General features: G+C 38.6%; 1 protein-coding gene and 1 long non-coding RNA gene across 7 annotated transcripts in view; one reads left to right on the top strand and one right to left on the bottom strand.

Annotated features, from left to right (window-relative positions):
- The window catches only part of LOC140480622 (zona pellucida-binding protein 1-like), a 73,962-nt gene extending 59,275 nt beyond the window's left edge, over nt 1-14,687 (top strand). For 3 of the 4 annotated variants that reach the window (XM_072575748.1, XM_072575747.1, XM_072575746.1), the window contains 4 exons: nt 1,629-1,791; nt 5,146-5,307; nt 5,883-5,955; nt 12,864-14,687. In XM_072575748.1, coding sequence (XP_072431849.1) covers nt 1,629-1,791; nt 5,146-5,307; nt 5,883-5,955; nt 12,864-13,254 — 789 coding nt within the window. In that variant the 3' untranslated portion in view covers nt 13,255-14,687. The remainder of the gene's footprint in view (nt 1-1,628; nt 1,792-5,145; nt 5,308-5,882; nt 5,956-12,863) is intronic. The other variant, XM_072575749.1, reaches the window with a different exon arrangement.
- Nucleotides 1-14,901, bottom strand: part of LOC140480625 (uncharacterized) — a 54,403-nt gene that overhangs the window by 27,779 nt on the left and 11,723 nt on the right. The window lies entirely within an intron of this gene.

Below are 14,901 nucleotides of genomic sequence, written 5' to 3'. Positions count from 1 at the left end.
GCATGGCAGATGCAGTTTAATGTGGATAAATGTCTGGTTATCCACTTTGGTGGCAAGAACAGGAAGGCAGATTACTACCTCAATGGTATCAAATTAGGTAAAGGGGCTGTTCAGAGAGATCTGGGTGTTCTTGTCCACCAGTCAATGAAGGCAAGCATGCAGGTACAGCAGGTCGTGAAGAAGGCTAATAGCATGCTGGCCTTCATAACAAGAGGAATTGAGTATAGAAGCAAAGAGGTGCTTCTGCAGGTGTACAGGGCCCTGGTGAGACCACACCTGGAGTACTGTGTACAGTTCTGGTCTCCAAATTTGAGGAAAGACATTCTGGCTATTGAGGGAGTGCAGCGTAGGTTCACGAGGTCAATTCCTGGAATGGCAGGATTGCCTTACACGGAAAGACTGAAGCGACTGGGCTTTATACCCTTGAGTTTAGAAGACTGAGAGGGGATCTGATTGAAACGTATAGGATTATGAAAGGAATGGACACTCTGGCAGGAGGAAACATATTTCCGCTGATGGGGGAGTGCCAAACCAGAGGACACAACTTAAAAATACGGGGTAGACCATTTAGGACAGAGATGAGGAGAAACTACTTCACCCAGAAAGTGGTGGCTGTGTGGAATGCTCTGCCCCAGAGGGCAGTGGAGGCCCAGTCTCTGGATTCATTTAAGAAAGAATTGGATAGAGCTCTTAAAGATAGTGGAGTCAAGGGTTATGGAGATAAGGCTGGAACAGGATACTGATTGGGAATGATCAGCCATGATCATATTGAATGGCGGTGCAGGCTCGAAGGGCTGAATGGCCTACTCCTGCATCTATTGTCTATTGTCTATTATACTTCATCGTACAGTGATGGACGGCTTGACTTCAGACTTTTTAAATCTTTAATTTTTAATCAAATCTCAAGCACTGCAAAACTGAGAGTGTATTCCTGCAAAATTATTCAGACCCGTTTGTACATATTTTCTTGCATTTAACCATTTTAGAGGAAGTTGTTTAGCTGATGAAAAAACAAGTGTCGTTTGTACAATACACATTGTTAAGCTGAATCATCTAACATAGGACTTGTGCTCTATGTCTAGGTGTGTAAAATGTAATGGAAATAATTGATTTAAAAATTAAAATAAATACAAATGCAATCATATTAAGCTGTAGGATTTCTTCCCATTGATTCAGTACAGAGATTAAAATTTCATCTAAAAGCGATTGACTTGTTTTAAGTGGGAATACCAGTCAATCTGAATGAAAAGAAGAAGGAAATATGAACTGAAATTCCATTGAATTATGTACTTTATACCTGCCTTTAGGGACTGGAGCAGAGGAAAGACAGGTTTGAGCCCCTGCTTCCATTTTGCATTTGGACCTACTTTTCTTTCACTGGGTTTTTTTTTCATTAAGATTATGAGAAGTTCTGGTTTGGACAAGTCAAGCTTTCCAAAATTAAATATTAAAACATTGTAGAATAAAACCCAAGTCTGTGTCAAATAATTTCTGAAAAGTATCCCCTGCTGTGACAGTTTCTGTATGTTAGGATGAGAGGTCATTTTGTGAAATGGATTTCATAAAGTAGTAATGAAGATATCAAGTTCAAAGGGGACTTGAAGACTTTCTTCATTATTCTTCAACAGGCATACACACGAATCAGATCATTCATTGAGGACTACCCCTTTAAAGGAAAATTCCAAAATATTCAATATATCGCTAACTCTTTAAATGGTGTGAAGGTGGATCACTGCAAACCAGGATTTGGCAAAAACATCATAACAAGTGATAAGTGTGTAGGATGTTGTGGTAAGTTTCAAATCACTAAATATTTACTTTGTGTCATGCTCCAATAAATTAAATCATCCTCAGTTTGGAACTAAATGCCCATAGAACTGATATTCCAGCTTTCGGGCCAAATGTAGTAGAAGTATTAGAGAAGTAGTATAGTAAGTATCTTTGTTGATGACTGCATAAAGTTAGTCGGGCCAGAAATCGGTACGGTAATTTTATTTTAATCTACTGAACAGTTTTAGTCAGGAAAATTTTAAAACTGTGTTTGAACTCTGCATATGGCACCAATCTTTCATATTTACCTATGTATTTGGCAAATGACCATTGTTTTCTTCTGTCATGCATAGATATTTTTAATCAGCCTGTTCAGATGTATTATAACACACATCTGGCAGGGATGTAATTTGAACCTGGGCCTTGTACCTACTACCACTGTGGTAGTAAAAGCAACTATGTATACCCAGCTATGATGTGCTGGCTAATGTATAGGGTAGGAATGCAACCAGTGCGAGTTATACATCTATTCCAAGGCAGTAAACACCTGCACGAGTTTAAAAGTTGTGGCCAATTAAAGCAGCTTCACTCTAGTAGTTTCCAAAGCTAATAACAGTGGTTGTGTTTGTATTGCTGGGAAAAAAACAAAAAGTACATTTCAACTCAACTCTGGAGCATATGAATTCCACCTTTCTTTTATTAATTCACGGGATGATGGTGTTGCTGGGCAGGCCAGCATTTATTGCCCTCTCCTCTCCAGAGGGCAGTTATAAATCAGCAGATTGTTGTGGGTCTGGAGCCACAATTAGGTCCTGGTCAGGATGGTAGTTTCCTTCCCTAAAAAACATTACTGAATCAGACGGGTTTTCCTGACAAGATTAGAGTAGTGCTGGAAAAGCACAGCTGGTCGGGCAGCATCCGATGAGTAAGAAAAAGCCCAAAATGACAATTTTCATGCTCCTCGGATTCTGCACTACTCTTCCAGCACTACTCTAATCTTGACTCTAATCTCCAGCATCTGCAGTACCCCCTTTCGCTGGGTTTTTACTGACAATCAGCAATGGTTTCATGGTCACCATTAGCCTTTAAATTCTAGATTTTCTTTTCCTGAATTCAATTCCACTATCTGCTGTGATGCAATTTGAACCCAGGTACCCAGAACATTGCCTGGGTCTCTAATTTAACAGTCCAGCAATAATACATTAAGCAATGGCTTTCCCTTTGGGGAGGTTAATGTTGAAGCAGCTGAAGATAGTTGGGCCATAGAAAATGATAGGGGAGAATGTTGCCAGGCTATGTGATAGAAGAGGAAATTCTGTCATTAGAAAGGTTCAAGATTAATAAGACAGAATTCTTGGATAGATTATTAGCACTTAACATTAACAAGGTAGCAGGATCCAATCAGATGCATTCAAAGGTTTTGAACAAAGTGAGGGTAGAAATTCCAGGGTCACTGGCCATAATCTTTCAGTCTTTCCTCCACTTAGGGGATGTGCCAGAAGATTGGGCATTGCAAACATTATGGCCTTGTTCAAGAAAGGCTATGAAAATAATCGTAGTATTTAAAGACAGTTTAACTTTGGTGGTGGGAAGTTTCTAAAAACAGTTATTCAGGATAAAATTAAGAGTCATGTAGAAAAGAAATCTGTTGAATGGGAAGGGTTAGCATGGCTTTCTAAAGCAGAAATCATGTTAACTAACTTGCTGGAGATTTTTACAGAGGTAACAGAAAGACTCAGTCACGGTAATAGTGGTGTACATTGGCTTTCAGAAGGTGTTGATACAGTGCCACACAACAGACCTGTGAGAGACCTGGGTTTGATTTCAATCTCGGGTGACTGTCTGTGTGGAATTTGCACATTCTTTCCATGTCTGCATGGGTTTCCTCCGGGTGTTCCAGTTTCTTCCCACAGTCTAAAGATGAGCAGGTTAGGTGAATTGGCCATGCTAAACTGTCCATAGTGTTCAGGGATATGTAGGTTAGGTATATTAGTCAGGGATAAATGTAGAGTAGTGGGGTGGGTGAGTGGGTCTGCCTGGGTTACTTTGGAGGGTCAGTGTGGTCTTGTTGGGCTGAAGTGCCTGTTTCCACACTATAGGAATTCTATGATTCAATGTTAGACATCAATATATAAAAATAGCAACATGTGTATAAAATTGGGTGAGTGAAAGGAAACACAAAGGAAAGGTCAATGAATATTTTACAGGTTGGAGGAAGGTATTTAGTCGAGTTCCCTAGGGGTCAGTTTTTCTGCTATATATTAATGATTTGGATCTTGGTGTACAGGGGAAAATTTCACACTTTGCAGATGACATTAAACTTGGAAGCACTGTAAACTGTGTGGAGGACCGTGTGGAATGGTAAAAAGGGCGGATAAGAGACAGAAAAAGTTCAATGCAGAAAAGTACAAAGTGATGCATTTTGATAGGAGGAACATTGAAACACAATTTAAAATTTCAGGTGCAATTCTGAAGGGGGTGTAGGAGTTGAAAGAACTGCATGTTAAATGCACAGATCACTGAATGTGATAGGACAAGTGGAAAGAGCATACCTAGCTGCAAGGTATGATTCTATAAGCATGACTTTTCTGACTGTCTCATGACTTGTCTGAGAAACAGCTCTCCCAATTCTGGCACAAGCCTCCAGGCATTAGTAAGGAGGATGCTTCAGGGTGGACAGGGCTGGGTTTGCTATTGTTGTTTTCTAATGCCCTGGAAAATGCTGAATTTTCCATTTATTTTATGATTTGTTGCTGTTGACATAATTAAGTGGCATGCCAGGCCATTTCACAGGGCATTTAAAGGTCAGCCACATTGCTGTGAATCTGGAATCAAATGTAGGCTAGACCCTATATCCCCAGATCATTGATCTGGACCTGCCCTTCCCCAGTCCTGATGAAGGGCTTCGGCCTGAAACATTGACTTTCTTGCTCCTCAGCTGCTGTCTGACTTGCAGTGCTCTTCCAGTTTTACATCTGTTAATTCTATTAAATAGTCACCTTTCACCTTAGCAACGATAACAAGGCCAAGTAAATACCAATAATGGCAGCACACAGAAAAACTTTGGTCTGAATCTTAACCATTAGCAAATTTCTAGTAGTAACACATTTAATGAGTTAAACGCTCCCGTTACAGATTAGACCTGGTAAATTTAACAGTTTGTCTTCATATAAATGTTAGCTAATAGAATAGATAAATCCGCAGCCTCAGTCTTCCTCTTTTCAATGCTTAAAGACATAGGCACTGACTTATGGTGTTTACTTTATTTGAAATGGTCTATTTGGAAGGACAGCAAGGTAAATGCATTTGTCAGTTACATGTCTATTAATAAAATGTTTAGGCTATGATTATGTTACACTTTTTTTTGTTAAATAGTTGCATGTCCACCTGGACACTTCAGTGCAAGACAAGACACTATCTGTACTCCATGTGCCTTTGGTTCATTTAACAAGCATTATGGAAAAACTGAATGCACAAACTGCCCAAGAAATGAAGCTACTGACAGAAGTGGAGCAACTTCTCAACAGGAATGTCACTGTAAGTTTATTTTCAATTTTAAAAAAAATGCTTTTTATATTGTGTTTTGTAACCATCTCCTCCTCCATTAGCTGTTGGATGTTAGTTGTCGAAATGTTTCGCTGGTATATGCAATGCCTCTATCTATAAAGTCCAGGATCCTAATGCCTTATTAATTGCTTTTTCAATCTGTCTAGTCATTTTCAACTATTTGTACATATGTACACCTGAATCATCACATCAGCGCTACCTCGAGAATCGTATCCTTTATTTTGTAGCATCTCTCTAGATTCTTACTAACAAAATGCATGACTTTACATTTCTCTGTTAAATTACATATGCCCTGTGTCTGCCCATTCCACCAGACTATGTACCCATTATCTCCTACATCAACATCTTGAGGTTTGCAAGTGCCTCCTGTTTTCTACAAAGTGGAAATTACGGGATATTCTGAACAGTTTTAAAATTTCTAATTCAGCATTTTACTAGGTGGCAATTCTTTCAGTGCTTCGCAACTCTCAGATTTTATAATTTATTTGTTTTATCCTACATAATAATACGTATTTTTTAACTAAAAATATTTTTATAATTCCAAGGGATTATGTATCCATGGATATTACCTGTGGCATCATCAGTAGGAACTTGCATCTTTCTCATTGTCCTTTTGATGTAAGTATTAATCAGATTGATTGCGGTCAATTATTTTCTTTGGTCTTTGGCGACTACCAAAGCTGCTTTAAAACTCTTCACCAGCAGTTATAGAAAAGGAGACAGACTGGTTGCTGATATCCTCTACATATTTGTTAGAAAGTGTTAGGTAAGGGGTTGATGTAGATGTAGGGGTATGGGTGAGTACGCTTCGGCGGGGCGGTGTGGACTTGTTGGGCCGAAGGGCCTGTTTCCACACTAAGTAATCTAATCTAATCTAAAAAAAAAGTCATTCATGTCATAATTCAGCTTATAAAATTCTTTCCATGATATCTCATGTTGATGCTACAGTGCATTGTATGACTAGCAATCATAATTAAATAACCCAGCAACGACAAGCAGTTAATTTATATATTTATTTTATTTTTTCATAGAATGTGGGTGTCACTGGCTGAGCCAGAATTTTTTGCTCATTCTCTGCTGCACTTGAGAAGGCAGTGGTGAGCTGCTTTCTTGAACCACTTGTATCCATGGGAATAGGAACACTGTTAGGAAGGGAGTTCCAGGATTTTGGCCCAATAGCTGTGAAGGAACAGCAATAAAGTTCCAAGTCAGGATGCTACGTAGCTTGGAAGGGAACTTTCATGTGAACTTTCCAGGTATCTGCTGCCCTTGTCCTAGAAAATACAGTCATGGCTTAGGAAAGTTCTATCCAAATGGACTTGATAAATTGTTGCAGTGCATCTTGTAGATGGTACACTCTGCGTTGGTGGTGAAAGGAGCGAATGTTGAATATGGTGGATGGGAGGCCAACCAACTGAATATTTTTCAGCTTCCTGTGGCATTGAAGCTGGAAGTGGTAGGTGTTCCATCACACTCCTGATATGTGCTTTGTCGACTGGAGGCAGGAAGCATGTTTCTGCTGATGGGTGAGTCCAGAACCAGAGGACACGGTTTAAAAATAAGGGGTAGACCATTTGGAACAGAGTTGAGGAGCAAGTTCTTCACCCGGAGAGTAGTGGATATATGGAATGCTTAGCCCCAGAAGGCAATGGAGGCCAAGTCTCTGGATATTTTCAAGAAAGAGATGGATAGAGCTCTTAGAGATAGTGGAATCAAGGGTTATGGGGATAAGGCAGGAATAGGGTACTGATTGTGGATGATCAGCCATGATCATAATGAATGGTGCTCGAAGGACCAAATGGCCTATTTCTGCACCTATTGTCTATTGAATGTGGATTTTGGGAGTATTCAATGACAATACCATTGAATATCAGGCAGAGATAATTAGATTCTCTTTTGGTGGAGATGGTCCTTATCTGGCATGTGTGTGGTACAAATCTTACTTGTCACTTATCAGCCCCAAGTCTGAATGGTGCCCAGATCTTGCTGCATATGCATACTGCTTCAGTTTTTGAGGAGTAATAAATATTGCTGAAAATCATCATCAGCAAACATCTCCACTTATGTTTTTACAATGAAGTGAAGATCATTTATTTAGATGCTTGGAAAGTTACATTCTGTGGATTCAAAATTCCATGGATTTTCTTGAGAACAACAAGCTCACGCTATTTAGTATCTTTGTACCAGCATCGAAACATACGGACAGGAACCATTCATCCCTTGAGCCTATTCTACCATTCATTGACATGATGCCTGATCTATAGCCCCTTTAACTCCTTGATTTCCTGTTCCTCCAAACTCTTGGCTCACAATAATCTATTGATCCAGATTCCTTTCCAGGCAGTTTCCTTCCCTAAAGGACATTAGTGAACTAGATGGATTTTTCCAACATTCGACAATGGTTTCGTGGTCATCATTAGAATCCTAATTCCAGATTTTTATTGAGTGTTAAACAACAACAATAACCTATGTTTGTATAGTGCCTATTAAATTATAAAACATCCCAAAGGATTTCATAGAAGCACTGTGAAGCAAAAGTTGGTGTTGAGCCAGATAAGGAAATTTGAGAATTAATGACAAAAAGTTTGATTAAAAGATATGGTATTAATAAATATCTCTCAAGAGTGGTTTAGAGAGGGAAATCCAGAGCTGAGAGTGGAGCAATCAAAATCAAATAAAATTAAAGTAATAATGAGCCTAATATAAAGAGAATGTGTACTCATCAGTAGCAGCACATCGTTCCCATTTTTTCTGATCAAACTACAAGCCAAATATACTTCGCGCCATTCCCTCAAATCTTGACAGTCTTATTCTATTGGACATCCATCACATAGGGTTTGAGGATCAGCTCTGCATCAAAAGGTGTTACATAATTTAGTTTTCAAGTAATTTTTTTTAGTTTTAGAGCTGTTATATTTTTATTCGTTTCTTACTATTGTTCAAGTCTTTCTCTACCAAATAATTTTATCTCTTCCATTCGACCAAGGCAGCCATTTCATCAAATCACAATTCCAATTGAAGGTTGTTATGATCACATACATCTGTAACTAGTGCTAATACTAATTCTGCTCTGCCACTATATGAACATACAAACATATGAGAAGTAGCCCATTTGGCCCATCAAACTTGCTCAGCTATTTAATAAAATGGCCGATCTGGTTGTAAACCTAACTCCACATTCCCTGAAATCCTTGCTTACCAAGATACTATTCACCTCAGGGTTAAAAATATTCATTTGTATGCAAACATCTTCGTTGCTGACTGAGGTAGGCAAGATTAGTTGTTCAGTTCTCCTGAACTGCAAAACCTGTAGTAGCAACACTAGATTTTAAACTCCTAACCATTTGCTTGAGGCAACAGTAATATTCACACTAAATCTGAAATCCTTTACATTAGCCCTATTCGGTGGATCAAGTGTATTCCTTATTTTGCATCAGCTGCTATCCTGGGTGTCTCTTCTTGTTCCCACCCCAGCAGCATCTTCTCTTCCCCATCCATGAGAAACACTGCAACTGTGAAAAGCATGATGATACACTCATCTTCCCATTGGTATCAATCCCACACAATTAGTTTTCTTAAACCTCTCACACCTACTCTAGGCTAATTCCACAGTTTGCACACACTCTATTGCTCTATTGTTATATTCAAACTACACAGTCAGTCTGGCATGTCAGTGCAACCTGAATCAGTCCGGTAAGCCACTTTCTCCTGCAATGAGACAAAGGGAGGGATTGAGTATAATGGAAGTAGATGGAAGAGCAGTGAGTGATGATGCAGAAGCAGGAGAATCACAGTCATATAGCAGGAGAGGTTGTAAGGCCCCATCAACCTTCTCTGAGCTCTAAGGGTCCATTCATGTGAATTCACATGCTACAGCCTTGACTTCCAGTTTTGGAAGTTGCTGCTATGCAAGGTATTTAGAGGCTTGTACTGAAGAAAGATAAATTAGGAGGAACATAGGTCGCCAGTGAGTGATTAGGAAGTGCAGATGGCCAGAAGGTTAGTAGTGTAGGAGGAGGAGGTGGCTGAGAGCCATTGAGTAGACATAATGACAATACTGAGAGGTATAATCTTTGAGTGTTGATGAGAGCCTTGTGCAGTGACAGAGTGAGTGGTGGCCCAAATAAGTGTCAGGTTGCAGACAGAAGATCATAGCACTTACCCTGAATGGACTGCAGAAGGTTATTGACTTTCTTCCTGGGTTGTCGTGCATGTCCACTCACCTGGAACATGGCATTGACCTGGGTTGCCAACAAGTATCTCGGCAGGCTTGGTGTAAATGGTGTGACCTCATGTGGTGATCCACAGGAAAAGTTATTGTTTTCTTCTCTAATCACCCCATCCACCTACACCTTCAGTCTGTGTCTGCAAACTGGAGATCCATCTGTCCTTTCTCCATTCCATAGCCACAGTAATAATAACCAAGCATCACAGCATGAGGATCAGTTCACCTGAAGTGATGCGCAGTTTGCTTTTAAATATGAACCACCTGCATGAACACTTGAAGGTCCAGCAGTGGCAAGCACTTCTTCCTCCTCAGCTGTATGATTCCCTGAGAGACATGCCAAGAATATCATTACATCATTAGGTCTTAGTAGGTCAGAGGTTGGGAATACTGCTGTGAGTAACTCACCTGCTGTCTCCCCAAAACATATCCAATATCCTCAGGAGTGTGAGGGAATATTGCCTACTTGCAATGTTGGGTGCAGCTTCAACAATAATCAAAAGGTTGATACCAACCAGGATAAAGCACCACATCCACAAAAATCCTCTCTCCAGCATCAATGCTCAGTAGCCAGTAAAAGATTGGTATATCTGCTGAAGGTGGGGAGAAGGAATAAATGATCGATAATGATGGAGCCCAGAGAAAGAGAGAAAAAACAGTTGAGCAGACACAAGAATAGATGAAGGTCAGTCTGGCAGAATGAACAGCTACTAATAGGCACCATTAATAGATTAGATTACTTACAGTGTGGAAACAGGCCCTTTAGCCCAACAAGTTCATACCGACCCTCCAAAGAGCAACCCACCCAGACCCATTCACCTACATTTACCCCTTCACCTAATACTACGGGTAATTTAGCACGGCCAATTCACCTAACCTGCACATTTTTGGACTGTGGGAGGAAACCGGTGCACCCGGAGGAAGCAGACATGGGGAGAATGTGCAAACTCCACACAGACAGTTGCCTGAGGCAGGAATTGAATCCAGGTCTCTGGCCCTGTGAAGCAGCAGTGCTAACCACTGTGCCACCATGCTGCCCATAATAACTGATAGTGGATTGCTTGTGGTAGCAACCCCTGTGAATGACAAGGCCTGGTGTGTGGAGGTTGGAGTAAGGACATGGGAGAAGGTGCTCAGGCCCTAGCATAATTGAACTCAATATTTAGTTCTCACCTAAATACCCATCTCTTCCTACCAAATTACATCACCTCCCCTTCAGACACAGGATTGCCCTTCTTATACAACGTAACCACAGTTCTCCTACTCGTCAGTTCTGATATATGCAGCATTTGCAAAGTAGCACCCACTATTTCATCATGGATCATCTTTGGAACTAACCTCCTCTCTATTTAATTTTGAATAAAAGGCAAGAGGTAAAATTAACGACTTATAATGAATTATAAAACTATCAAGCTTCGAGTAAGAGTCATACAGCATGGAAACAGATCCTTCCATCCAACTTGTCCATGCAGACCAGATTCCCCAATTTAAACTAATCCTATTTGCTTGTGTTTGGTCCATATCACATTAATCATTTCCTATTCATGTATCTATATATGTTGTAACTGTACCTGCACCTACTATTTCCTCATTCCACATATGAACCTCACTCAGGTTCCTTTTGAATCCATCCCCTGTCACATTAAAAAAATGTCCTCTGGTTTGAATTCCCATACCCTAGAGAAAAGACCTTTGCTATTCACCTTACTTATGCCCCTCATAATTTTATAAACCTCTATAAAGTCACCCCTCAACCTCCTGCGCTCAGCAGAAAAATATCCCAGCCTAACCAGCCTCTCTTTATAACTCAAAAGCCTCAAACCTGGTATCACCTTTATAAATCTTTTTGGTATCCTTTCCAATTTAATAATATCCTTCCTATAACAGAGTGACCAGAACTATACACAGTACTCCAAAAATGACCTCAATAATGTCCTGTACACCCGCAACATGATACCCTAACTCCTATGTGTAATGCTCTGAATAATGAAGTTAACAAATCACACAACACAAGATTATAGTCCAACAGGTTTATTTGGAAGCACTAGCTTTCTGAGCGCTCTCCTTACTTGATGAAGGAGCAGCACTCTGAAAGCTAGTATTTCCAAATAAATCTGTTGGACTATAACCTGGTGTGTGTGACTTTTAATTTTGTCCATGCCAGTCCAACACTGGAACCTCTATATCCTGAATAATGAAGACAAGCATGCCAAACGCCGCCTTCACCATGTTGTCTACTTGTGACACCACATTCAAAGAAGTATTACCTGAAACTCTCAGTCTCTCAGTTTACCACACTCTTCAGTACCCTACCATTAACTGTAAATTCTGCACTGGTTTGTCTTCCCAAAATGCAACACTTCACATTTCTCTAAATTAAACTCTATCTGATACTCCTTGGACCATTGGCCTAACTGATCAAGATCCCACTGTACTCTTAGATAACCTTGTTCACTGTCCACTACACCACCAATTTTGGTGTCATCTGCAAACTTACTAACCATGCTTCCTATGTTATCATCCAAATTTCTTATGCAAATTACAAACACCAGTGGACACAGCACTGATCCCTGCAGAATACAACTGGTCACAGGCCTCCAGTCCAAAAAACAATCCCCAACACCATCCTCTGTTTCCTACCATCAAGCCAATTTTGTATCTAATTGGTCAGCTCTTCTTTGATTCAATGTGGTCTAACTTTACAAAACAGTCTACCATGTGGAACCTTACCAAAGGCCTTACTAAAGTCCATGTAAACAATATCTACCACTCTACCCTTATCTATCATATTACTAATTCACACACATATACATAATTATGGAATGAGATCCAATATTATTAAAAACCCCTACAATATCATTCAATAAAATGTTTCATTTAATGACTATAAATCAGAAGTCCTGATAGCATATTTATTTTACCATGAATAACATCACAATAATGTTGTGTCTTGCATTTGTTTCTCACTCAGGGAAGGTGCACATCAAACAGAAAATCTGAAGAAGTGTCAATGGACTCAAAGCATTAACTCTATTTTCTCTCCACAGATACTGCTAAACTTGCTGAGTTTCTCCAGCAATTTTAAATTTACCTGAAAAGGTTCACACCCATCCTATTTGGAACTACTGCTACTATTTGTCTGCCAGCTACCCATCCTCAGTTGCACACTACACAATTTGCACTAACAGAACTTCTGGAAGCAATACTACATGAAGTATATTAATTGCCAATACATTGTTATTTATTTAAGAAAGGATTAGCAAATTTTTGGGACTAATTGTTTCATTTGTGTGATTTGCAGAATATGCTGGAAGTATCGCAAGTCACCAATGCAGAGAAAATGTGTTCAGGTGAAAAAGGGAGAAATAAAACAACAGGTGAAAACACTGGCAAACATAATAAGAAGTGTTGACCTACTGGAACAGAAAAGCAAGTTAAGACCATCTGAATTTATTGTTAGGCATTCACCAAAACACAGAGTGGGATTTTCAGATGATCAATGCATTGCTTTACTAAGTGATACTGACACAGAAACATGTAAGACATCTGGCTCTTTACAATCTGGTGAAAGCACATGCCCAGAAAGCAGCTTGGAGGAATGCAGATCTCCAAGCACATCAGATGAACCTTGCTTTATCTCAAGGAATTCAACTCCACAGAAGGTAGCAGCTTTCCTTCGGCATGGAAGGTAGTAGTTCTCAGTCATGGTTTAATTTGTGCAAAAGTCTCTATCGATGTGAAATATCACACTATTAATCTGTAAATTGCTGGATATTTTGTAAAGGTCCTTCTTTGAGAATGTTGTTACTGTATATAAAGGTGAAGGAAAAGAAGCTTCTATTTAAGATTTAAATAAGTATCATCTTAATGTATTGTTTTGAAAATTTTGATTCATCATTATTTAACAAAATAATGTTATATAAATGGACACGTAAGGATGGGAATGCTTATGCTTTGGTATAGCCAATGTTGGTTTGTTAACATTACTGATGATGAGATTTCCCACTTGGTTAAAATATCAGATGGGGAATGGTGAAGATTAAGGGTTCTATCTAAAGATTAAAATATAGACTTCTGAGTATTCTCAAGAATTTAAGACACTCTCAATGAAAAACTCAGTCAATTTTTAGACCTATTATTCCATCTCAACTTGATAAACCTGCCCATTTTTAACAAACTAAAAATGCCTTTTGTTTCTGAAATTAATGATAATATCTTTGCCTGAACCATTTTTATTAAAGTGTCAAACACATTTTCTCTCATTCCGCCAGGATTTCTTATAAATGATTACTTCAATTTAAGTGAACTTTTTCAACCTTATACATTATATCATTCTATTAAGCTTAATTTCTTTTCCAAATATAATTTCATGTACAGTGAAACTACTAGGAAGGGAAACAAAATGCTTGTATTAATAACATAAGCCAAAATAAAATTAAACTGAATTTTTAATGGAAATTCCATATATGATTGAGAATGAACTTAAATGGTCTATTGAGCTTGAAAAAGTTTAGAAGTTACAAACTATATACCAATTACTCAGTGCCATATCAGGCCAAACTATTGTTTTTAACCAAAATATATTTAGAGTATTTGTCTCTTTAATCTCTTAAAAATATAGCTCTTCATATTAATTTCTGAAAAAGCTCATTTGGCTTATGAGCTTCACCATGTCAAGCTGCTAGGTCTTGCTCAGAAGTCGATGATGTAAGGGCTGTCTTGTTGCTCCTTTGTTGCTAAGATGGGGCTTTGCAGCAATACCATGAGAAATATACGTCAGAAGAGACATCCTTAATAATATCCTACAGAATTGCTTTTAATTTGTTTCAAATATTTTTAATCAGCGAATTCCAATCCTGGATGCTTAAATCAATAGTTTTCATGTGCAATTTAGAATTGAAATAGCTTTTTGTACACAGTTAAATATTGCAAATAGAAAGACCATTCCTATATTGAGGTATATTCTTAATTAGATATTGGAAGACTTTTATATGTAAGAAGAATTATAATGTGTTTATGAATCTTAGTTATAAATGCCTTTTAGTATGGACTCTGCCTCTTTACATAAGGTTAATATAAGTTATTGATTTTCCTCAAAGACAGAAGCTTCTTTAATAATAGATATTTTAATAAAATGAATTCCATAATTTAAGACTGTGTTTTTTTCTCTTTCACTGTGTTTGGTTTATATTGATTTGATAATGATGTTGTGGGGTAGGAAACTACAATGAAGGATCAGAGGACAGTCCATAGCAAACTCCAAAATAGTGTTCGTTTTGTAACTTAGGTGAACTTTTTTTTAGCGGCCAGTTAAGCTTTAAACCTGTAATATAGCATAG

Source organism: Chiloscyllium punctatum, chromosome 8 (assembly GCF_047496795.1).
Source record: "Chiloscyllium punctatum isolate Juve2018m chromosome 8, sChiPun1.3, whole genome shotgun sequence".
NCBI classification, from domain to species: domain Eukaryota; kingdom Metazoa; phylum Chordata; class Chondrichthyes; order Orectolobiformes; family Hemiscylliidae; genus Chiloscyllium; species Chiloscyllium punctatum.
Note: the sequence above shows the minus strand (reverse complement) of the source record. Positions and strands in the feature narration are given on the sequence as shown.